The 27,043-nt window shown below is 39.8% G+C and overlaps 1 protein-coding gene across 1 annotated transcript in view; it reads right to left on the reverse strand.

The window, feature by feature from the left end:
- The window catches only part of igdcc3 (immunoglobulin superfamily, DCC subclass, member 3), an 83,303-nt gene that overhangs the window by 29,900 nt on the left and 26,360 nt on the right, over positions 1-27,043 (reverse strand). Inside the window, exons 3-7 of the mRNA XM_032508796.1 lie at positions 16,812-16,956; positions 16,561-16,691; positions 16,210-16,347; positions 12,617-12,775; positions 8,634-8,799 (exon numbers count right to left, since the gene is read on the reverse strand). Of these exons, the coding sequence (XP_032364687.1) occupies positions 8,634-8,799; positions 12,617-12,775; positions 16,210-16,347; positions 16,561-16,691; positions 16,812-16,956 (739 nt within the window). The remainder of the gene's footprint in view (positions 1-8,633; positions 8,800-12,616; positions 12,776-16,209; positions 16,348-16,560; positions 16,692-16,811; positions 16,957-27,043) is intronic.

Genomic DNA, 27,043 nt, shown 5'->3' on the forward strand with positions numbered 1-27,043 from the left:
TCTTTCTTCTAACCTTCGTTCCTCACTTGTACCTCTGCCACTTTGCTCTTTGTCTGTCTTCTGTTTCTCGGATTCCTCTTATTTATTCCTCCCACCTGGCTTGTCTTCTGTTATAGCAAAAATAAAAAGCCTTGTGTTTCTGTGTGTGTGTGTGTGTGTGTGTGTGTGTGTGTGTGTGTGAGCATGTTGAGTAGTAGTTATTAGATGAGAACACATCATCCACTCCTCTCATTTGTCCCAAGCAAAGGAAAAATAAAACATTTAACTCTATGGAAATGATACCCTGTGGTGTAAAATATCTCTTCTTGCATTCCTGCTGTAATTAAAGATATAATATGTGCGAGAACACGCAAATAATGAATACCTTGGGATAATGGAAGCACTTGAGTTGTAGCTTGGTCCATTTTGTTCTGCATGCGTCACACACAGCACGCTGTTGTATGAGGCTCTGTATAGCAGCGGGGGCTTTTGTAATCCAGGGTTAGGTCCCCGATGTGAAAGCCACCTTACTGCTTTATATTCCATTATATTTTTGATATATTTTGAATGTCATCTGTGTTCTCTTTTCATAGGATAAATACAGGTATTCCCACCCTAAATTGGTGCATAAAAGTGTATCAGAATGTCGGAAATGAAGGCCTTGATGCTCAAAATAACCCTGGCGAATGGTGGAGGACAAAACAAAACCGTGGAGTAACCACTAATGAATTATCACATTAATACCTCAGTTTAAACACGCAAACAATACGCCTATTTGAACATGAAGTGAGGATACATTACAGGAAGCCAATGTTACATGCATTACTAGAATAATTTTAAACTGCAATGTTGTTTTCGCCCTTCCAATCTGTTGGACTGTGTTAACATTGACATGTTTGTTGAAGTAGCTGAAATAAAGCCGCTAAATGCTGCTGAGCCAAGAACCAAGTTTGTTAACGATGAGACGAGACCCCCACAAACACACTCACATTGCAGGCTGACTTCATCTCTGTATTTGGTCTGGTTCTGGTGGGTAATTAAAGCAGATATTTGCTGATTGGCTCTTTATGTAAAGCCTTATGAATTGTTCTGTTGCTGAAATGTGCTATGCAAATAAAGCTGCCTTGCCTCCCCATAACAGGTTGGATGGGTGGCGCATGGCGCATTGCTATGAGTCCATGAGGAAAATGTCTGTGATTACTCCACATTTTAATTGTGAATAGCGTGTATGTTATGTTATGCCTTACAATGTGGTTGCATTACATTAAGTGCTTTGAGGTTCTGTAAGTTATTTTGGGCTACAATGATCCTGGAGAAAACTACAAGCAACCAAAGGGCAATTAATCAGCCTGTTCCAAACAGGTACGGTTTGAACGGGTAACGTACTAGTTTTTCAAATAAGGTGAAGAAAACCCTTTGTCTTGTGGTCCTCATGCTGTGCTATAAGTACCAGTAGAATTGAATGCCACAGGAATTTCAGGTATCCTGTATCTTTCCGCTCTGTCAATTGCAGCTTGTCAGAACTAGTCGGACAGCTTGTCATCTTTCTTTGACGGACAGGTTGGAGCTTCTGTGTATTAAATCAAGTAAAAATTATTAAGAAATGCCAGTACAATCCCATGAGGAAAAGTATGCCATTCATTTAAAGAGCAACATGTCAGCCGTGTGTGGTATACCTGGTCTGTCACTGGTCACTTTCTAGACCTGTGAAATGGGACGTGAGGACAGTGGCATTTCAGCTCTCAGCAAGTCATACCAGCCTCAGCGTGGTTTGAAGATGCATTTGTTATGACGGGGGAGTGCTCTTTTGGGTCAGCTGGCAGGATGGAGAAGTAAATCATTCCATTTCCTTTTCAAAATTGATGTGCTTGGATAAAATTACTGTACGTCTCAAATCTGGGTCAGCATAGTATGCGAGGAGGAAGAGTATATTTGCTCAGGTCTGCCAGGTGGATTCAATCTGGATAATTATCAGGTCAAAGAGGCCCTCTGTATTTCACCCTTTCGGAGCCAATCTCACCTCTGACCCTGGAGGTGGCAGCAGTCGCCAGCCCTGAGCTTGCTACTCAACCATCACATTTTTGACAGCCTTTCATATCAGAGATGGATGAAGTGTTTGCAGACAGGCAGCCCTGACCAGACGCCACAGATGCAAAGAGGCCCCCAGGGACGCACTACCCTGATGCCACCGGGCATGGATGGGCTTCCTGAGTATGTGAGGGGAATGCAGGGAAATTTCACAAGACGTTGCTTGTTTGAGAAGGTCTAGCATCCAACCACATGTGTGCTCACATACACATGCATTAACGCACAAATGTATACATGTCTAGCCACATACACGGCACAGACTGATCCTGCTGGCGTGTAGCATATGAAATTCCACACCTGCCATCAAAACTTCCTTTCCAACTTCCAGGATGAAAGCTTTAGTGGTTCAAACATTTCAGAGTATCAGAATATGTGAAAAGAGTAAAGAAAGTAGAGAAAGTAATTCAGGGGTATAATTAAAAAATGTAATTCTTCTAAATTAGCTTGTAAACATACTCTTTTAGTTAATGATCATAGCACATAATGATTGCATCATTTTAAGTGGTTTTGCCAAAATGTAGTCTCGTTGAAGTAGGTGTTACTCTTTTGTACTGCTGCTGAAGCTGAAAATGTAAACCACATTTTTTTCTGCACCACAACATTTTTTTCAGGAGAGACCTGATGGAAGCGGGATGTTTAAAGTATTTTGTTCTAGGCTAAATCACAATTGTGTGAATTAGTCAAAGACCAAGAGAACCAAACACATGTATTCAGGAAAAACTATTTTGGTTTTATCAAGTAATCCTAGATTTATTCATTGAAATAAATTAAGAACTCTGAAAATTAGAATACTGTACTTATGAAGTTATTTTCCTGGACAACCAAGTCTTTAAATTGTTGTGCATATGTTACATACCATTTGGTGAAAACTATAAACAAAGCCTCTTCTGCTAAATTGGTATCATAAATTGTGTTTTTTTTCTTCCTAAAGATTAATCTGCGTGAACCTACCTTGAACCAATCCTCCTTCCTTTGGTGCCTCTTTCTTATCTATCTACTGTCACATCAACAAATTGAATGGTACAACTGTTAGAAAATGTATTGGGGGTTTGCAAAAAAATTGGTTCACGTTCTTATCGCACTTCAAACTCTACAGATTCAAAATCGATTCATGGAATTCCAAAAATCGATTAATATTCTTTTTTTTCTTCCCGTTTTGTAATACCGTGTATGCGAGGAATTGAGAATCGTTTTTGAATCATAAATTGATTTTGAATCAATTTTTTAGCATAAAAACTGATCCAATTGTGACATTGTGCACCCTTAAAATGTATGTATTCCTTTTGTCTCACTAAACCTTTAGAACAATGTGAACTAAACCCTACTTTGTGTCCCTTTGTACTCCGAGATCTCTACTGGCTGTCAGAGACAACTAACAGAGGTCAAGCCAGAATTTGATAGGATATGAACCACAAAACCATCTAGATTGGATTGTTTAATAACGAAGATCTAAACATTTTCTCATTTATACATTCTCAGTTAAGAAGATTACAAAATTATACAAAGTTCAGTAGACCTCTTGTTTAATCTTTTTTCTTTTTAAAGATTTTTTTCAATGAGATAGTTTGGACTCAAGTTTTAGATTTCATCGATCTACATTAATATGCAACAGGCGAGCAAGGCCACCAACGATCAATACAATGTGTGAGGAAATAAAGTAGGATGGAAAGTCTGAGTGAGAGAGAAGAAGAGATTTGGGAGGTATATGGCCAGACTTTGGGCTGTTGGCTTGTCTTACATGAAGTCCAAAGCCAAGCTGTCCTATCCTGACAGATTGACACCATCATTTACTCATCAGTTGAAGGTCATTTACAGATTGACAGATAAGGCCGTGGGTCAGGGGAGTGGCTGAGAATGGGGCCTGGGGCCTGTTGTTTGGCTGTATTTACCCTCCGTTGTCTCTGAGCAGTATCCCATCAAAAGCCAGCATGGCTATTCTAGATCCAGCAAGAGAGAAAGGGGGGGGAATGGGGACAAAGAGAGAACAGGAGGAAGAGGTGGGGATGGAGGAGGGGAGGAGCTATGGGCCGTCTGTGGCCTGAGAGGAGGGAAGGGCCCAGGGATATGAGTGATTACAGGCAGGGTTAGAGTTCAAGGCCAATGCCCAAGCTCCAACTCTCTGTAATGGGGGCAGGAAGGGGGATGTGGGGCACAGAGAGGGGCAGCAAACAAGAAAGGCAAGTCTTGGTAAAAGAAAGAGAAGAAAAAAGGAAAGAGAAGAAAACTCTTTGAAAGGATTCTGCAACGAAATGTCCAGGTTTGTGTGGTAGCCTGTTCCCTCATATGTTGGCCATTAATTATAAAACACCTCATGGCACTTCCACACACTTGAAGCATGTTTTTTTTCTATACAACTTAAACTATTCTCTCTACACCAATGTAAAAAGGATCTATTTTTTTTTGAGAAAAAAAACTACATTAGAAAAGTATTCATAGCATCTGTTCCTCAAATGTTCATTCAACCAAAGATATGTATTCATGTCATGTATTTCATGTCGTGTATTTCCATCATCATCAGTTACAGAATCACTTTTTAAACAACACTGGTTGGATTTCAACCCTAACGGTTATTACACTGTCTGATGTCAGATCACAGCTTGTACGTGTTGGATGATTACACGTGTCAGCTTTTGAGACTTAGGAGTGAGGCAAGGCCATAATTAGCAACAGCTCTCACAAAGGGTTGAAATAGCCATAATAGCGTGTTTTACAGGAGCCTGGTCAGCAAGGGCCAATAATGAATGGGGTAGCAATAATGTGTGTGTGTTTGTGTCTGAGAGTGTGTGCAGCTGTATGTATGAAGGTCTGTTGAAACACAGCTTCAATCTAATCATCAGGGTAAGTTTACAGAAACAGCTAATCAGCTCTTTTCAGACATCACTGCATCTTATGCAGCTTTTTCACCTCGCTGTGTCTTCTTTGTATGTGTTTTGTGTGTAAAGTATGAGTGCGGACAAGGAGTAAAGGCACGTTTGTGAATTTTCATGTTTGATTATGCGAGGATACAAAATGAACGATGACATGCACAGCAGTGCAATTTGTGTGCACATATGGGACTCGCTTGCTTTTTGTTTAATGTGTGTGCATGCATGTGTGTGAATGAAATGTACAATCAATTCCCCTTCCTTCCCTTGTCCGATTTGCTTTTGAAGGTCAGCATCTTAAGAGATGGCTGAGGATAGAAACCTCAGTGTGTATATTTTTACACGAAAAAACACACAGTCATACCTACCACAAACACTAATTAAAATATATCTGCTAGGTATGCTGCACTCACGGTATATACAAGCTCCCTGAATCTGAGTATCCGAGTATATATTTATAAGAACAGAATTGCTGTGCTGCTCGGAGCTGTGGAATATAATTTGCATTATATTACTTTTGTTTTATCTTGGTTCAGGAGGTTCTCTGTTCTCTAAATGGCTAACTGCATTTCCTGGTTGCTGTGATGCTCTAAATACCCGCTCTATCTTGCTCTCTCTCTCCCATTTATTCTTCCTGCAACTCATCATTTCTCATTTGGTCACCCATTCATTTTTCTCCTTTTTTTCTACGTCTACGTCCGGTCTCTCATTTATTTCTTCCCTTTCCTCTTTCCTCTTCTGTTAGTCCCTCGCTCATTTCTCTTGACTAATGTAGACTGGTGGAGGCAGGTAGGAGTGGAGGAGTGTGTGTGAGCGATGGAGGTGTCTGCTCCCTTCACTCACTGCTGCAGAGAGCAAGTATTGATTTTTTCTGTGTGTTCAAATTCAATAAATTCAGTTCATATATGAATTATAAGAACATAATTGGATGGTTGGCTTCCAGGGTCAACTGAAAAACTTGAACGCGCAGTAATGAATGCATTACATTACTTACTCAAAAGCACATATTCTGGATAGCAAGAGTATAGCAGTTTACACACCCCCAGCAGTACTAGCAACAGGCTGGACACATACAGTATGTTTGATCCTTTCCAAAAAAGGGGGACTATAGGGTGTGTGCCAATTACAGGGGTATCACACTTCTCAGCCTCCCTGGTAAAGTCTACTCCAAGGTGCTGGAAAGGAGGGTTTGGCCGATAGTCGAACCTCGGGTTGAAGAGGAACAATGAAGATTCCGTCCTGGTCGTGGAACAAAGGATCAGATCTTCACTCTCACAAGGATCCTGGAGGGAGCCTGGGAGTATGCCCAACCGGTCTACATGTGTTTTGTAGATCTGGAGAAGGCGTATGACCGGGTTGCAGGAGTACGGGGTGAATGTGTCCCTTTTAAGGGCCATCCAATCTCTGTATGACCAAAGCGAGAGCTGTGTCCGGGTTCTCGGCAGTAAGTCGGACTTGTTTCAGGTGAGGGTTGGTCTCCGCTAGTGCTGCACTTTGTCACCAATCCGGTTTGTAGTATTTATAGACAAGATATCGAGGCAGAGTCAGGGTGGGGAGGGGTTGCTGTCGGTGGGCTGGGGATCTCATCGCTGCTTTTAACGGATGATGTGGTCCTGATGGCATCATTGGTTTGGGACCTTCAGCACTCACTGGATCGGTTCACAGCCGAGTGTGAAGCGGCTGGGATAAGGATCAGCACCTCTAAATCTGAGGCCATGGTTCTCAGCAGGAAACCGATGGAGTGCCTTCTTCAGGTAGTGAATGTATCCTTACCCCAAGTGAAGGAGTTTAAATACCTTGGGGTCTTGTTCATGAGACAATGGAGCGGGAGATTGGTCGGAGAATCGGTGCAGCGGGTGTGGTATTACATTCAATTTATCGCACCATTGTGACGTAAAGAGAGCTGAGGAAGAAAGCAAAGCTCTCGATCTACAGGTCAGTTTTTGTTCCTACCCTCACCTATGGTCATGAAGGCTGGGTCATGACCGAAAGAACGAGATCCAGGGTACAAGCGGCCGAAATATGTTTCCTAAGGAGGGTGGCTGGCGTCTCCCTTAGAGAAAGGGTGAGAACCACAGTCATCCGTGAGGAGCTTGGAGTAGAGCCTTTGCGTTGAAAGGAGCCAGTTGAGGTGGTTCGGGCAAATATAAGCCTTGTCTGTCTCCCCTCTTATTGTACATGTGCATGACATGTGTCACGACAAAACGTTAGCGAGTGGTTATGGCAGATCCAGAGCAGCTCTGGACGGATCCAATAGTCCAACTTCAAGAGAGTACCTGCCTTCAAGGAAGTTAACTCTTTTCAATGGAGAGTGGCCAGACACTCTGTACAAATGAAATGTACGAGAGTCTGGTAGGACCAGACTATAAATGCTGCGCATGTGTTGTCAAATTCATGAAGGTGTTTTCTTAATTTGCTTGTGTTTTGTTTATTTGAGTGCATTTCATTAAGTTGCAGTTCTTTTCCCCCAGCCAGCCACCATAGAAAACAGTCACTGCTACATGCAGCCTTTACAGTGTGAGGTGAATGAGAACTAGCAGAGATGGTTGCTGTGTTTTCCTCATGACATTCCTGAGGACTGCCATGAGAAAGCCTTTCAACATACAGGCACAAATAAATTGAGGCTCATGTCTTGGCAGGCGTTAATTCCAGTAGCCTCCACTTTAGAAGCAACAGAAACGTAGAGGATGGTTTAGGCAGTAGTGACCAATGATTAATACAACATCCATGTTAATTATGTGAGCTGTGTCCAACTGTGTGAGGATACAGTGAGCACCGTCATGGTTGGGAGGGGAATCTGTATTAATGGGTTGAGTTTGCATTTTGTGATGGCCGACATAATGTATCTTTTTTAGGTTATTTTTAGAAATCACTTTCTGATGATATGTTACCCTTACTAAAGGGGTTATGAGGATATAACTTCTTTAACAAAGGTTTACAAATGCTTTATAGATCAGTTAAAACCATTCACCAAGGCATGTAGGGTAACTACTGGGGCAATAAACTCCTTTCTAACTAATAAACATTGAGTTGCCAGGTTTTGTTTATCCTTTGTAATTGGTAATAATGCAGTTATAAATGTTGGTAATCCATAAATAAATACTTGTGGGTTTCACAAGTAAGCCCTAATGTGTACAGTTACACATGCAATACAATTTTAAGAACATGGATTTTGATCCGGATTAATTGGGCCATTAAAGGGTCTTACTGATTAATTTAAGAGCTAAAAAGACGGGTATCTTGCTGGACGATAAACACCAGCCACAAGAACAATTCACAGCCTGGCAGCCCAAAAGTTACTCTAATTGATGGCTTATAAATTATAAATAAAGATCTATTAAGTATAAGTAAATAATTTATTATCCATTTTATTAATGGATTATACATTTTATATCAAGAGTGACTTATTAGTACCTAGAAGTAAGTATTCATCCTGCTGCATTTGTACATGTAGAACACACTGTATGTAAACAATAAATTGGTAGGCGTAAGCATTGTAGTCTCAAAAAACATGATTCCATGAAAATTGATAACACCAAAACAGCATACCTCTCCTTTGCTACAACACTACAAATTACAATGCTTAAAAAAACGCAGTTTTGTAGACTGCAGGGCTATTTCTCCCAACTAAGACAAATCTGTTGGTATCCCTGTATGTATGAACACATTTACATAAGAGTAGAAAGAAGAGTGTTTTTCCACCTGTTGTTGTTCCTGAGTTTGACGTGTCCCCCAGGCTCCAGAATCTGCCCATTCTTCAGCCAGGTGAGCTGGGGCTCAGGCTCGCCCTGTGCCTGGCAGGTGAAGATGGCGGTGGTGCCGACAGGCCGAGCGATGGACTGCGGAGCTTGAACAAACTTTGCTGGAGCTGAAAGAGGAGGAAGACACAGAGTCAGATGGCCTCTTTCCCGCAACGAAAAGGGCAGTGGCAGATGAATCAGTACCAGAGAAACAAACTGGAAGATGTGAGCAGGATCCAGAGGAGCAATATGTATTACAAAGAAATGACAGAAAAGTGTCAGAAAACAAGAGATGAGGAGGAAAAAAAAAAGCATAAATAAAAAATTAGATTGACATAAAGCCAGAGAGGAAAGGCAAGACAGAGCAAAAATGAGAAAAAATAGGAGATCCCACAGGGTATGCAGTCTGTCATTTATTATAAAGAAGCAGTGTACTGCAATATAGGTGTATGGTATAAATATTGTTATTCAGGGTCCTTAGAAGGATTAAGAGGCACCAAATCAATGTGTGTGCAGGGAAATTTTAGAGAGAGAGAGAGAGAGAGAGAGAGAGAGAGGAGCAGAAAAGTGGAAAGAAGAGAGCAAGACAATCAGCAACAGCACTACTTTTCTTTAAATGACTAATCATTTCTTTAAATTTCTTATGCTGCACTGTAAATTTTATTCTTGTGTTTTATGTTTCTCTTTGTTTTTAACTGTCTATTCATGTGTTTTACCGGTTTTTAATGCTTGTGATTTTTAACTGTTTTTACTTGTGTTTTATCTGTTTAACTGATTTTGTGTAAAGCACTTTGAATTGCCTTGTTGCTGAAATGTGCTATACAAATAAAGCTGCCTTGCCTTGCCTTGCCTTACTTTGGGACTGATGTGCTTTAAAGCAGCAACACATTTACATGAAATGAAAGTGATGCAGTTTATAGTTTCATCATATCCTGTTTCATCCCATGCTACAGGCTTCCAGCTATGGTCAATTACTGGTAATAATGTATTCATATGCAACGGTTCTCTTAGCACAGAAGGTACTTTCTTTAAATCATAGAGTAATTAGTTACATCCGCTGGATTTGAATTACTGGCTTGGAATTTTTCTTGAGTTGACAGACAGAGAAGTACTGTACCATCTCCTCTGCACTCATTATTGTCCTAGCTGGGATCAGTGATTTGATAACCTGAATTACTCATGCCGATGTTCACTAAGAAAAAATGTGATTATAATATCTAATAATCATCACTAGAGAGTAGAGAGCTGGAGCACTCGGCGTATCACATTGCCTGTTGTCCGCTTTGCTTCTTTCCTTCTGTGACCATCATTTTACTCATCAGTACCTGGTGGGACTGAGCAACTAAAGTCAAATTGTACACAGATGCTGGCTGGAAATACAACATTTGATTATGTTGAGTAAGATTCACCAGAGAGGGAAGCCTGGACCAGTCTTGTGACTCTAAAACAGTGACTATTGGTCATAAAGAACCTGTAACAATGCTTGGGTTTTTCTAAGCTTCAAGACTATCCATTCCTACTGAAGACTTACATTTTAAAAACAGGTCACAAATATATAGTTTCATTTTTTTAAGGGCTAAATAATTCCAGTCTTCATGTTCAATGAAGTGAACTGAAATGAAGGAACTTGTCACTAACAACAGTTTTTGGAGAACAAGGAGGAATCAGCATTTAGCTACACAGACTGTAAGAAAACTATGTATGTATGTAAAATATATATTTGTAGCCATTCAAATGTAATTTTTTGTTTTTCCGACAATTAGATTTTTTTCCCCAGTTTAATATTTCCCTTGTGTTTTACACACACTGTTTTGGTCCTGTCCTACTCCTTATAGACAAAAACTGTGTTTCCCTTTGGAAAACATAAGGCACCCTTAGGCACTTGAATGAAGGCTGCTGATATCATGTGATGGTCCTTTCATTTATCTCTCTCTCTTTCCCAGCTTCATTCTCTCTTTCTCACTCAACGGGTTCTTTGAGGGCTGTCTAAAAGGTCAAGGTCCGAGGAAGCTCTGGAAGATATTGATTTGCACCTGCAAGGGTGTGGGTTAGATCAACAGCATCATCCATCCATCTTGCACTTGTTTTTCCCTCTGGGCTGCCACATTTTTACTTTGTCTCTCTTGTCTGTGTTTTTGCAACCCAAAGGAGATCAAATAAACCTAATCAATTTGCTGTATCAATGCATTTGTTTGATGTGTGATGCTTTCATAAGTACTTTAGTCTGCATAATTTGGAGTTGGGGTTCCTGACCACTGTACTCCTTTTCTGAATTGAACACCCACTCATTTTCACAGAGGTGTCAGGTGGCTTATTTATACTAATAATAATAATTCTTTAAGGACAAGCAGTAACATTTGTTTTTCTTATAATGAAATCGGCATAACCTACATTAATTTGGAGTCAACAGTACACCTTTGTTTCCACAAATTAATAACAAAACTCAAAGACATTGACACATAATTAACAGTAACCATGGCTTTTCCTCTTTGTTCCTGCTAGGGTAGATGCTTGTCTTAAACTTGACAGGCAAATAAAATGAAATATTGATCAGGAACAATACTGCTACGGGCTGAAGAGAAGTGTCATCCATCTGATCAATATGTGAGTGAGGCTGATGCTGGATGCTTGGTGACAATAATGCACCGGGGGCCACCCACACCTGGCCTTTTCCTATTGGTCAAAACCATGTATTTCTCTAACCTACCAAACACTTTCATGGTACTGGCTACAACTTGTGTAATAAAGAGAATAACGGACAAAGAGAATAATATAACAGAACAAAGCAGAATAAAAAATAAAAAAACAAAAAAAACTTTTATAGGGCATGCTTTAAAGCAAATCCCAGTTTTGCATGTTATAGCCTATGAACTAAAAATTTACTTTAAAGAAAGGTCTGCACATTTTTGCATTTATTTACATTATTGCAAATTGACATTTGTATACATACTGTATGTTCCAATATTTAAACATCCTACATTTTATATTATAGGGGCTGTACTTAAAATTATACTGAAATACTGGAAGCAGAAAAAAACACAGCAGCATTTTTTTTTTGCTGCCTCAAGCTTTTTTTCAAACTAAATTTGTCTTCTGGCTGTGACAACTGTCACATGCCGAGAATCAAAAACAACACATCTTCAACATTCTGTGTGTGTTGCATTAGGTCATAGCGGTGTCCTGCGCCATCGCTATGACGAACAGCCACCATCGCCTCACATGTGAAACAGTACTAATTCCACAATGCAAAAAGAAGGACGGGGCACCGCGACCGAGTCAAGTCGATCCGAGCCGAGTAGAGCTGGTATTAGAAGTGGGTAAGCGCCATAAAAGACCGATCCCAAATATGTGAAATGCCTACGTTTTTACACAGCCACATGCACTCACATGTCTGCGGAGCCGGACAGGCTATCAAAACAAAGAACAGAGAGCTCTGATTACCACACACATAGAGGAAGTGTGACTTCATTTTCAGCTCAGGATGCCATTACTCTACTATATCTTTTATATAGCAAATATTTGTTGCTGTTATAGTAATGTTTTGAATATTGAATACAGCCCCTTTAAAGATTAACTGGACTCAATCAAAGCCATAGAGGGTATTCCTTGGGTGGCAGCTATGCCTTGTTGTGACATTGTGACCTGGCTGTCACTCACTACACTGCGATTGGTTATTTGGACTTATAAGCTTTTTGTCCTTACCTGTGTGGGGATCACTGACTCTTTATTCTGTGCTATTACTGTTTGTAATGCTTGGTGGTGGTGATGGGAAGTCAGGCAAGTTATCATATAATAGTTAGGGGGCCTTCACAAAGGTCCACCCACAGAATTCACAAGCTTTACCTAATAACCTCACCAGGGCTGTATTTGTGTGCTTTCAGTTTCCCTCCACAACTTTGACCAAAACTTTTAAAAAATAATACACTCCTTTTTTTCAGAACTCACCTTGGACCACAAGACGTCCCTGAGCAGTCCTACGAACACGAGTCCCAGGTTTGTTAGCAGCACACACATAGACCCCTGAGTGCTGCACACCCACATCTGAGATCATTAGGTTCCCTGTGCCAAGTACCTGGATTCCCTCCACACCGATTGGACGGCCGTCTATTCGGGGAAAAGAGAGATATTTCAGTTGAGAAGGTCTGTGTACTACAATTAAGATCAGAATGGGTTTAAATTGCCAGCAGACAAAAAGCTATATTAACGTATATTGCATGTTGACAGCCACAATTTGACAGAGGCAGTGCAATTTCTGGCCCTGCCAGAGGTCAAGAACGCAATTTTAACAGGGAAGTCTGTGATTCTGAGAATTGTAATTTCTATTGACAAAGCAGCCAGCACAACAGACTATGGCTGGGACGATTTGACACAAATAAATTGCGTAGAAATCTAAAAATAACATGGCTGCCTCCAGATTGTTTCAGATATCTCATGAGTTCTTTATAACTGCCCACGTATTAAAATATTGTCGGGTTTAAATCATAATTCCCTTAGAAAGGAGAGAGAAACATTGCATTTATTTTTTCACTGTTTTTTTATTTTTACATTTTTTTATTTGTGCATTCCTCCTGAAAGTGAATTGAAATGTGAATTTGTTTTATTGTTGGATTTATTTGATACATCTGAGTTCATATGTTGCTAAAATTGCACTTTTTAATGTAAGATTAAAGGGAGAAGAGATTGGCTGTTGAACAAGAGCATATTCATTAGTTTACCTACTACTGTTGAAAGCAAATATGGGCTACTCTTTTTGCACTTTACTTTAAGTTTTTATTTGTGTAGTCCTCCAGAAAGTGACTTTATTTTGTTGTTGGATTGATAGCTTACATCTGGCTTCAGGTTGCACTAAAAATTAATTTTACTTGAACAGTGCAGCGTTTAACAATTTTAATAAATAGAGATTTTAACCTTATAGAAATTTGTTTTGTATAAATTGTTAATAATTGATCAATGGGAAAATAATCGCTAATTGAAAAATTAATCATTGGATTAATCAAAAAATGTATTGTTAATCAAAAAATTAATCGTTAGATTAGTTGACTAATTAAAGAATAATCGCTTAAGTAATTGTTAAAAAAATAATTGTTTTTTTAGCCCTACAACAGACATAAGGGTAATAAAGAGAGGGAGGTCCCCGAGTTTGTGGTTGCTGTGTGACCGGTATTCATGTTGTAATTAGTTGTCTTTACTGGGAGTAGGTTGTCAGAGTGACATCCTATAGAAATTATTGATCATCGGGTTTTTCTTTCAATGGTTTTTTTATTGTAAGTGCAGTTTCTTTAATGGATGTTCAGTTAATTAAGGTTTTTATACTTAAACATAAACTTTTTTCTTTCTTCATGCCATGTCTGTCAAAGCCTAGTAGTACATTTGCTTTTAAGCAGTTATGCAAGAAATGCTACATTACATTACATGGCATTTAGCTGATGCTTTTATCTAAAGCAACTTACAAATGCTATATATATTTCAGAGGTCGCACACCTCTGCAGAAACTAAGGGTTAAGTGTCTTGCTCAGGGACACATTGGTGGCTGTATCACACTGTGAATCGAACCCAGGTCTCCCACACCAAACGCATGTGTCATATCCACTGTGCCATCACTATGTTCCAGCAGCCACTGAGGGACCATAAAGTCTTACTGCAACTTCTAATCTCCTATCTCCTTGCACAATCCATGGCTGCCTCCTCTCTGCTCTTGCTGTGCTTACTGTACATGATAAATTCCTACTTTCCTGTGCTCCATATCTGCAGTCTCTACCCCAACAATGACTCCAGTCTGCCACTGATATTAGCTATGGGGCCAGGGGTACATTTTAATCCCATCTATGACTTCCATCTACAGCCTGTAAACCTTTATGGTCTGTCTAGATTTGATGTGTTAAAAGGCCAGGCAGGGAAGCAGGGTGATGGGTACCATGCAGGACACATGCAGAGGCAGGAACTCCAGCCAGAATTACAAACTTTATGGTCACTAGTCAGTGTATTTTTAAGTCTGCTTTTATATCTTTAATGCAAATAATTAAGGCAGTGCAAGTTTTAATTACAGTATGTAATCACATTTTTCTGTAAATAACAACTTGTACTACTGCACGTGTCAAAATTGTACAAAATGAAACAAAACAAATGTAGAATTAAAGGGATTAACCACAAAACAGACAATTACATCTGACATATTAACGACAAAGAAAATATAATCATGCAATAAAATCTGTGTAAAGCTGATGTAAAAAAAATATGATTTTTGAGATTACCTTTAATCACATATGTTTACTTGTACATACACAGACAAAAGCTATCATCACAACATAGCTATCATAACACAGCATAGTTCATTCTGGATATTTCTAACCAGACCTTGTCTGAAGATCTAACCTCTCTCACAGCTTTCCTGGTGAAGTCAACAATTCACAAACCAGCCATTAAATCCATTAGAAGTAATCAGATGTAAGATGTAATCTTGTGGTGATGGATTACAAAGAGGATTATAGTTGTAATTCATCATGGCAAATCATTGAGATGAAATAAATCACTCCAACGTACCTGTCAAGTGGTTTTACTCTGCGTCTGTTATTATGATGTGTTTTTTGGCCATTTCTGCATTTTTCTATTATCTCTAACTTACTTCTCGGTCCAGCGAGCTTTTGTCTTAACAAAGGCAGTCTTGTTTTTTCTTGCCTTTTTCTACTATATTTCTCTCTCTCTCTCTCTCTCTCTCTCTCTCTCTCTCTCTCGCACCCTCTATCAGTTTCTCTCCGTCAGGCACTAATTAATTTAGTGTCAGAAAAGAAAGAGCACAAGCTAGCAGGCCGTGGTGCTGTTGAATGAACAGCAGCAAAAAAAACTGGCATTCAGGAGTGACCGATGTGAAACTATCAGATTCATTATGCAGCTTATCCCAGCCTCCCTGCCGTAATCTAATAGATACATTTAATTCTAGTGACATTGTGTAAGGCAATAGCCTCAATCTGATTATGCTCAACTGCTTGGGAGGGGCAACAATTTACATTCGGAACAGCAAATCAAATTGGATAATAGGTAAAGAAAACAGATACTAGGTTGAAAAATTGGTTACAACAGACTTTGAGTGATATTCAAGAAAAAATGCAGATGGCAAGAGGGGGAAACTAATTGTAACTGTTTCAGCACCTCATAGCAATTACTCAGAGGCTCTCCGATGCCTCGAAGGAGGCTCAACTTCCTGAGGAGATGAAGCACGCATTTATCAACAGAGTCAAACATATTGTTTAGCCTCAAGGCCTAATGTTGAATCATATTGCCTCATGTATATACAAAAGATGCTCCACTGTATCAAATGTATTCTGTGCACATAATGTACATTACACAATGGAGGACAAATCAAAGCTGTGCTGCAAAGAACATGAAAACATAGAAGGACACAGCACATAGGAGCCAAACAAAACACTCAGATTTCACATGCAAGACCACACACTGGAATTGTACTTTGGCTGAGTGACACACTCGTCAACACAAATTTTCCGGGGCCTTTTTTCGTTAAACTGATCAGGCGTTTTTCTCACCTAGTCTGCTCCAGGATACGATAGGCCGAGGGTATCCGGTAGCAACACACTCCAAGATAGCAGTTTGGTGAACAGTGAGGGTAAGGTTTTCTGGGCCGACCACTATCATAGGCTCTTTGTAAACAGATGACTGAGAGCCTGGGAAAGAAAACAGGGGAGAGGGTAGAATAAGATGGGAACAAGCATGATGGATGGCATCCTTTAATTGGATTTCTTGAGAGTGCATTAGCTCAATATGCAGCTATCTCTTGAATCAGGCAGAGAAACAACAGGTTTGGAAAATCTCAGGTATATGCTGGGTAGATAGCCTAATCGTGGTATGTAGATGTGAAATGAATAAAATATAAAAACCTGAAACAGTGAGGAGCGCTTCTGTGCTGTGTTTCACTCCTGCACTGTTATGGGCGACACAGCAGAACTTCCCACTGTCTTCCTCACGCACTCCTGTAATCTGCAGAACACCTGTGGGCAAAAGTGTGTACCTACAAGATAGAAAAAAAAACACAAGACAGAAGGAGACAAATCAGATAAGACCTGGTAAATGACTGATAAAGTGCTGCCATCTCCAACAAGTGTCTGGCCGTGATGTGGCTCGGTCCAACCTCTCGTCCTTGGTGTCCACCAAACGGCTGTCTTTCTCCCAGCTGATGAGGGGCTCTGGCAGACCATGGATCTGGCACTGGAATCTAGCTACACCGGACTCCTCAGCATACACCGACTCTGGTTGGACATGGAAGTCTGCCATGGCTATAGAGGGAGAGAGAGAGGGGGGATATTAGGTCATAATATCACAACACAGCTACAGTGCAAAAAGCCTGGTTTCCAAGGATTACATTTGTTTTCTAGAAAATTAAGCATATCTATCACATCAACAAAAGAGAATGGATCATACTTCTGACACATGTATGTTGTTGTTGTTTCTTTTTGTTTTCCTAATTTAAGAAAGTTAACTGACAACAGAAAGCAACTGGAAGAGATGCAGAGTATATTTCATACAAATATAATGATATAGCTTATTTTTTTCTCTCAATGGGATTATGTGAGTAATGCAGTTTTGATCTGAGTGTTGTTTGAAGTCCTACTCCTAACTTTCTAAAAAACCTTTCCTACGAAATTCACAATGAAGTTATAGGAGCCATTTCTGCTCAAGAGAAGATGCGACACATGTCCAACTGTGTCTGAGTCATCAGTTGCTGAAGGTGATATCTACATACAAATGGAAAGTATGGGGCATATGGATTTCCTGCCATATGTTGGCATTTAGTATTTAGGCCAGGCATGTTTTTAAAAATGCATGCTAATACACACATCACCATATAGCAAAACCAGTATCAATACAGGGAGCCTCATTCAGCAGCACTTCCCATTTCCACTGCCGGCAGAACAAAAGCGGAATCGAAGGTGGAGCGAGCGACAAACTCAATTAGACAGTCCCCCTTCTTCCACCATTCTCCCACCTTCTTCAACCCAAGTGTACTTATTAAATGTCAACCATAATTAACTTGGACACAGGAGGACTTATCTAAACACTGTTAGCATACCAACAGGCACGGACCCCTTATTATTTCATAACCTCCTGCTCTTCCCACACTGTGGCCTGCATTAATTCATTAGGAAGGGAGTAGGCAGCACTACGCAGGAGTCTTATTTATGCCAAGGACATGCTTGGCTCTTGTATGTTTGTCCTTTTGCTGTTACACTGTTATTTTGTTCCCCCATTTGTTTCCTCTTGTCTTCATTTTTCACTGTAGATAGTAAGTTTGGTATGTTTACAGGCTTATCTGCTGTTTCTGCACTGAATCTTTTCTACTGACAAGCCATTCATATTTGAAAAGGGTTGATATAGAGACATAATACAGTTTAAAAGGTTTTAAATTTAAATAAAATGTTCTTGTCAATGGCCTAAGAGAGAGAAAGAGAAAGAGAGAGAGAGAGAGAGATACTTCATTAAGAATGGCAGTACTTTTGAGCAATGTGGTTGCACCAGTGGTCTACTGCTGGGATTATTTTATTTCAGAACTAATGAAAAGCGTAGCATTCTCCAACACAACTTGCACTTAGATCTCTGAATGGATGTACGGAGCTCTGATGAAAATGTAAACATGCTAGTGACAGCTCATACTTCCAACGCTTGAGTTCTCTTTGAGAAGAGAACACATTTTTACTGTTTCCATTGTTTGGTACCAATATAAATAAGGACCAAAATTTCTCAGAAGTTACTCAGCTTGACAGTTTTCTGGGGCTCATATTTTTTCTCTTGCCTCTCTACTACAAGGCCACGCTTAAACAGCTGTATATCTTGCTTGGGTAATTCAGCCCAAGTGCCTATCTTAGGGGTTTAACTGCAATTTTTCCACCTGGGACCCACGACCTTCTAGCCATAAAACATTTCTGCCAACCTCACTGTGAAGCATAAATGGCTTAAAAGTCACAGAGAACTTCAGCAAAAGTATCCCCAAACTTCTATAATAGCACATATAAAGCTCTTTATCATATTCTTTAGATTAGTTCTTTAGTTTTCTTGTACCACAAGGGACTGTGAGTCTTAGAATATTCTTCTCTGTCACTTCCATTTACTAAAGTTGTTAAACATTGAACCTTTGAAAACTTATCAGAAGTATCAAATTATTGTTTATTTCACAAGAAAGAATATTGCCCCAGTAGAAAATTTTCATGGGTTCTCACTTCATTTGGGACTGAGAGCTGACAAAAGCTCTCAGCAACACTTTCTGCCTTGGCCTTCTGTAATGTGGAGCTTGGGGCAGATGCCGACAGAGTGTAGCATCAAATGAATGCCCTGAAGGCACCGTCACTGCACAAAGGTTAAGAGTCTTAGACTTTGTGTATAGCACTTTTAATGCGAGCAAATGTAGCCCCCCCCCCAAACACACACATACACACAAATATATATTCACATGACACAATATCCCTCTCCCTGGCTCCATTCACCCACCCCTAAGGCGACGGAAAAAAGAAACAATTCCTTAAAAAAAAAGGATCCGAACTGATTGAGTAGTGAAACAGCTAGAAATCCTTCAGAAAACAACACAGAAAACAAGCAGCTTAGAGTGACTGGATGGTTGCTGTCTGGGAATCCATTTTCAAATTACTGTAAGATACAGACACACATGCACGCACTCTGCTGTTTGAACTGTCCATGTGTACTGGGAGCACTGGGGACACGGAAAGAGGAACAAAAGGAGTTAAAAAAGTAGGAACCATTATAGGAGCTTTCTTGTGCATCTCTGCCAAGTAGTCATGGTGTTCGCTGATCTGGCAGTTCTGTGCGTCCAAAGACTCAACCCCCTGCTAACGGGCCCCACCCTTGGCCCTCATGCATAAAACATGTATTCTCTAGGAGGCCCACGTCCCTGTGACTATCCACACACTCGTAGAATCAGACACAATTGGAGAAATTACATTAGGGTTACATATGCGGATAAACACGTAGAGAAGCAGAGAGTCTTGTTTATAGTCTCCGCTGGGTGTAAAGGAAAACAGCCCTTCGCAATCTGCATTATGCATGTGCCTTGTATTGTATGAGAGATTGCAGAGTCAATCTAAAATGGTATAGCTCAGCTACAACACATACATATAAGCAAATGCATAGAGCTGCTTCAACAGAAACACACAACTGCATTGATCCCCACTCAATGCTGCAGGAAAAAAACAGACACACATGAGGCAATCACACTTGCACAGAGCCCAGCCCCAACAGACATGTTCCTCTATTGTTTTTCACTTTTCCTTTCCTTTGCTATGTGTTGACAGACACTCACACATGATTAAAGACTGTCCACAACCAGCATGATGCTGTTGGCTCAAATGGAGCAGGTCTAATTACTGCAATAAGGGGGAGAATGGTTGGGGTGAATACTAAAAAGAAAACCATACAGAAGTGCACAAAGAGGACATTGCTCCTTGAACATATGTCTCACGGTTCCCATATGAGACCTTCCCATATGAGGGAAGGTCACAGACAGGAAATTTGAAGTGTGGTGAATTAGACGGGTAGTTGAGCTGTAAATGAAGTTATCAATAGCCAACAAGTAAGTGGCACTGCCCAAATGTGTGTTTTACAATTTACAACCAAATAGTTCCAATAGGGAGCCAGAAACAGGCAGAAATCAACATCAAAATTTTACATGCTGAAAACTGAAAGGCACAAAAGATGAAATATGTCTCCAACAAAAGCTGATGTACTGATTATTGGGTTTGAGGGCCAATGACGAGCTAAAAGGGCAGTCAATATTTTATTATTTCCCATCCTTCAATTCCACAATACTGGTAATTACACACACAAGATATTTTTAAGATGGTGGAATTTCTGCACTTGCCATATGAGCAACTCAGATCTATCTAGTGAAGAAATGTACATTAAATGGTGATTATTTGAATGACCTAGCTGCATTATTTCTTTGCCTAATGGCTCACAAGTAATAATACATGTCTTTATTATTCAGTTAAACACACACACACACACACACACACACACACACACACACACACCACACACACACACACACACACACACACACACACACACACAATCAACAGAGAATAATTAACAAGGTGATTAAAAGCCCACACTGTGCGGTATTCTCTGACAACAGGGACCAAAACAGCCAATCTGATGAGAAATTGTCATGTTTTTTTTTTTTCAGGGCTTGGGATGATTCATTGATATGACAAAGGTAATGATGCCAGTAGACGTACATGCATCCTACACCACCATTCAAACCTGCAGCTATGGCGTTAAGCTTCAGTGAACCTCCATGTATAAATGGCATCTCCCTTCCTCACATCTTCCCTTGCCTCTAGGCCACCCCTCGCTATACCGTACATTTCAACCGCTCTTCATTGCACCCCTCCCCACACAACCATGAGCCTTCTCAGGCCTGTGACATCATTAAGCACATGTTGTTCAAGCAATGGCAGCAATGACTGTCATACCCAATCCACCCCCACTTTGGTAAACCAGCAAAATAGAGATGAGGCCCATAAATAATGGAGATGGTGTACATTGCTATTCCAGCGTGGAGAGCCCACACTTCAACAGCCTTTAAATAGGCATCCCTAAAATAGCAGGTCCCTTTGCTTGACCCTAGAGATGGCATTTTAATGCAGATGTGATGTTTTATTATCTCCCAACCCTGCTAGGCCTCCCCCCACCCTACGCCTAAGCCTGGGCACTCCTTGTTATCAATCTGCTGCTTTGTGGTGCGTGATGCTTATCACCTACGAAAGGAAAGCTGCACAGGCGTGGGCTGTACTCTGTCTTCCTCTGACATTCACCCACCTCCTTTTAATGTTTTGGCAATTCAACACCTTCCCATGTCAGTACCTGCATGAGTCAAAGCATCAGTTGAGCTGCATTTCTGCCATTTGCCCTCAGCTGGCAGATGTATGGATGAGGTTAGTAAAGCCCAGGAACCAGACCTACTGATTATTTATATTAGAAGCTCTCCAGCCAAAATACCAGTAATATGTCTTACATAACAAGAACCTACAAGCATGTTTTATTGTTATTTTTTGTAGCAGTTAGCTTTTCATTTAACACTTTGTATTACTTTATGATAAGAAATACATCTCCTGTCATACCTTATGTTTTTCTGTTGTATCTGGCATATGATCAGTCTTTACTCAACAGGAACAGGTGGTTGTCCAGTGCACACTTTACCTTTACACGTTGTAAGCATGGATTGTCTATTTAATGCACCTAAGCAAGGAATTATTCTTTAGGATAGTTTACTCAAAAACTGAAATGTAAAACTCATGGTGGCGCTAGAGGAAAAGTCGTGGGATCACCAAAGTTATTAGTATTCATCCTCTGGTAAACACGGATGTCTGTACAAAATTTCTTTTAAATCCATCCAATATTTGTTCAAATATTTCAAATAAATATTTCAGTCTGGACCAGTGTGGTGGACCAACACATGTGGATATGAGACTCACATTGCTAACCACAGAGCCACACCACCATAGTGTGACTAAAAACTACCTGCATGATTACCTGTATGAATTTTGAAAATAATCAATATTGAATGGTGTGCCCTTGTTTCAAAGGTAGAGAGAGGGCATTGAGAAGAATGTGACGGCACAGCATGAATCGAAGACTCAAAAGCCAATATAAGAACATAAGAGCATATCAGAACACACGGATCAGCTAAATGTCAACCAGAAAACACGTATATCCTGTCCACTTCAAATACAAACCTAGTTTTTCTTTTCATGATTTTACAGCCTTGTCTCCTGTGATTTCCTCCTATTTGATTTCATTTAACTCACAGCTGAACATGACCAATTTTCTTACTTTGCCCCTTTTCACATTACAAAATTGTTTTGACTGGAATTTAATAGCCTTTTCTGCTTTGGGGGCCTGCTTTTTGGTTCAGGCCTTCCCCGGGGGTTTATTGTCCTTTGTCCCGGGGGGTTTATCAATACTGCTTTTTGTGAAATAATTAAATATAGTAAGATTTTGGCTGCTATTAAGGCTCCCCCGTAGAAAGGGGTAAAAGAGTCAGCAAAAGCTACAACACCCACCACTCACAATAATGCTGAACCTACTCCTTGTTTTAACCCAGGGGTTATTAAAAAAGGGAAAGATATGCGGAGTTTAAACCCCCAAAATTTGTAACCCCGTACATTTTTAATGCAATTTCCAAAAACAACGTTTTTGTAATTAAAAATCCCCCTTTTTAAAAAAAAAGAAATGTCCCGGCCTGGGACCCTTTAATCTGGGCTCAAGACGTTTTTCATTGTCTTGACTTGTCTCGCTTGTCTTTGGGCTTGTTGGATTTGGACTTTGGATTTTTCTCGGAACCGGGCCCTTGGAAACCCCAAATATTCAAAATGGGCTAGCGGGTCTAGGGACTATACATTTTTTTTTTAAAAAGAAACTTTCTAAATTTAAAAAAATTAAAAAAAAAAAACACTGATTAGGGCTTGTTCAGAAAAAAGGTTGGATTTAAATTTAAAATCCTCAAGAAAAGGGATTGGAATTGGTCGCCTGGTATACGTTTGGTTAAAACATCAGTTTCATTTTTGTCCCCCAGACATTTTTGCAGCAAGCACTTTTTAATGTTTTAAGACAAGGGATAAATTCCCAAAAATGGGAACTTTGGTTTTTTTGTGAAAACCCTTCTTTCTGGTTTTTTGGTCCCCTTTTCCCGGGGCAGCCATAAGAAAAAGAAAAAAAGACCCCCAAAAACTTAAAAATTTAAGACTACCTTTTTAAAATTTTAACCGTCGCTAAATTTTGGGGGATAGGGAACAAATCAATTGAATCAGTCAATTTAACATTAATTATTCAGCAACTTTTTTGATAATCAAATGCAATTGCCTTGCTTTATTTAGCACTTCCCTCATTTCTTTTCAATCAGTTTTCTTAGTTTTCTTTTGTATGAATTAAAAAAACTTTTTTGGATTTAAAAACTTTTGGTTGGACAAAAAGGAAAAATTTTTACTTTAGTTTTGAAAAATTGTGATGCATTTTGTATTCTTAGTACTTTATGGAAAAAACAATCAAACAAACAAAAACATAAAAAAAAAAAATAAAAAATCTAATTCCCGACCTATTCATGGATTGTGAACATTGTGGGGTTTAAAATTTTAGTTCCCAATATATAAAGCAATTAGTTTTTTATACTTTTCACTGCTTAGCAAAATTTGCATAAGTAGTTTATTTATAAATTGCTACTGAAAAACCTTTTGGCAATCATAACATTTTATGTTTGTCAAATTTTATTAAGCACGTCCATATTGTACTGCTTAAGAGGGTCAATGCTGAACAACCTGAAAGTAAATTAGACAGGCAAAACCTCTGCGCAAAAACAAATTAGCTATCCTTCTCGCACAGCTTTTTTTGCAAAGTAATTAAGGGAAAAAATAAATTAAGCTTTTTAGTCACCAAAGAGAGTATGATGGGGAAGGGCCCCTTTTCACTTTCTTTTGTGTCCCCCCCCCCACCCCCCCTCACCTCTCACCCCAGCACAAAACTAGGCCCCCCGGGGCCCACACCCCACCTCTTTTCCTCCCTTTTCCCGCACCCCGTGGGCACACTCCGCTCGCCCCAGTACCCCAATCCCACACTAAGTTCACACCACTTAGCATGCAGGCCCTAATTTAAAAGGGGACCCATTAAAGCCCAAAGATGCTGAAATAAGGGATTATTTAAAAAGATTCCCCTCCGGCTTTGGGTAAGATTAAGACAAGCGAGAGAGAGAGAGACGGGGGAGGACAAAAAGAGAAAGGAAGGTTTAAAAAAACGACCAAACCTGCCAGAAAAGCCCATTTGATTTAAAAGAATCCTGTTTTTCCTTGTTTAATTGTTTTTCCCTTTATTTAATTAAAAAAAAAAAAAAAAAAGGCTTATATGGGTGAACGCAGAGACCCCAAACAACAAAAAAAGGGGTTTTTCCCTGTAAACAAGAGAGCCGCCTTTTGAACTTTTAAAGGGAAAATGGGCAAAAAGGGGTACTATTTCAACTTCAAACATTCCTCATTTTTAACAAGCCCTGGTCAAAAGGGCAATTTTCTACATTTCCAAAACCCCATACCTTAGATAAAATTTTCACACCCTATCGATAATCTGTTTCTCTAGCCAAAAGTTTTTTCGTCATCATGCAAAAAGCAGGGGGCCCCAGGAGGTCCAGCCGCTAGAGTCTCATGGCGGTCCATCCTGTGCATCCTCTCTGAAACACCCACAGGCATCTCTACACCGATGAACACCCTGATGATCAACTACAAGTTTGGTGCAAAACAGACCTAACGGACCAGTGGAAGATGAGGAAAGACAACAGATGTGAACTGTTTTGAGAGTTGTGTTTTTATCTTTATATGCTATCTAGCTATCACCTGCATGTAACTTATTGCATTTAAGAAATACATCTCCTAAAACAACATGCAGCCTAATAGTTTTCCTTTTCTCTTTCTGGTTTTGCTTCTGCTCTGGTATAAAACAAAAACAGAGAGATATAGAGGGTCTGAGGTTGGAGACAGTGTATGCACATACTCTCCCATAACTGTAGCCTAGAATTCTCTACTTGGAAAAAAAAACGTGATTTCCTCTTAACTTGCCCACTCCTTAGTGTGTCCCTGTCAAATTGTCGTCTTATTAAGGGCATTGCATGTGGGATAGCCCCAGAGAGAAGACGTCAACCTTTCAAGCCAATGTTCCTATTGCTTCAGCAAGACAATGTTTTTGTCTTATAGAGGATTTGAAAAAGCTGCATAATGATTCTGGAGTTCTGTTCTGGCCTGTAAAATGTGAGAACCTTGCCTTACCACCTAATGAGTTTTACTGGTACATGTAAGACTCATGGACTCATGGGAGCTGTACTGTATTGTACTGTAAAATAATCAGTTTTATCTTAAAATAGCAAGGTGCTTTCCCTGTGATAGAAGTAACATACTTTTCACTGCCCAGTACAGTAGTGGGTAACCATTTAACTCAGACTTTGGACATCTCAAAGCCTCTAAAAAAAGAAAGTGGGTCGGGATTTGGGCTCTCCACAGACTGCTGATTTCCTACTTTTTCTCTCCTCTTTAACTTGCAAGGTAAAAGATAGTAAATCTTTTAAGTTAATGAAATTCTTTTCTCTTGAGCATTTCAGGGAGCATTAAGCTTTCCTTGAGGGTCTGTGCTCAAAATCAATTGGTGGAAGAATAAATTCACCTACTTTACTCGCACATGCACTCTTTACACACTCACACACGCTCATAATTCTTAGCACAAAAGCGTTACCAAGACAAGATAGCAGAAGTAATTCACCACTTCTATTTGTTTAATTATTTTAAAAGCATGCTTTTATGAAAAACATTATTTTACATAATGTTTATTGAAGAGAGTAATGCACCTTAAAAACATTCTGTCACTCTTCTTTTTACACCTGATTATTGCTGGGAAAAGGCTATGCTTTCACTGAGCCATTCTCTACTTGCCCAGAGGCCACATATCTAATTAATATCGCCAATACCTCAGCATACAACTGCCTGCTTTAGAATTCAAATGAGATGCCCCTCCCATCATCAAACCTGTATATATGAGCTCATATCCACACGAATTGTGTGCGGCCATTTATTTAGCTCATTCACTCTACGTCCTCTACGCAAATGCAAAACCCTACAATGCAAAACCCTACAACTGCTTTATCCCTGTACTGTCTTGTCGCTTTTTTGGTGTTTGAGAGTTTGTAATAGTTTTAGAGACATCTGGGGTAACATAACATTTATATTCAAATGGAAATGCCATTCAATTCTTCTTTGGCTCGTCTCCGCCTCTTGTTTTGTGAAGCCAAAATACGGGGCCCGCAAGCAGTGGTTTGAAAACACCTGGGTGACTTTTGGATCAAAATTACCCTCTCCGACACTTATTTTTCCCCCCCTTAGAGAAGTTGGGAGTGAGGCCAGTCTGAGGTGGACGTGAATTTTTCCCAATTCTTCCTTTATCTGTGTTTTTGATTTTGTGGGGAAAAGAAAATAAAAAAAAATTTTTATTTTCTATTCTTATGCTTCCCACTGTCAGGCCACCCTGAAAAAAAAAACCTTTTAAAATTTCCTTAAAAAAGGGAAAAAAATAACTAAAATAAAAAAAAATATCTGGGAAAAATTTTTAAATAAATTTTCCTCATGTTTTGTTGAGTGAAACATAGCATCATTGTTAACTATGCACGGACAGGATTTTGATGGGGTGGCCTTATCCGGGGAAGGGATACCCCACATTGGCACCCCCATGGGATCTGAAAGACCCAGGCGGGCCGCCCATGCGCTCCATTTCACCACCTGAAAACGGGCTCCCTAAATGCCAAAAGGCTTTGAAATCCCCCCTTCTTCC

This window comes from Etheostoma spectabile, chromosome 1, assembly GCF_008692095.1.
Source record: "Etheostoma spectabile isolate EspeVRDwgs_2016 chromosome 1, UIUC_Espe_1.0, whole genome shotgun sequence".
NCBI lineage: Eukaryota > Metazoa > Chordata > Actinopteri > Perciformes > Percidae > Etheostoma > Etheostoma spectabile.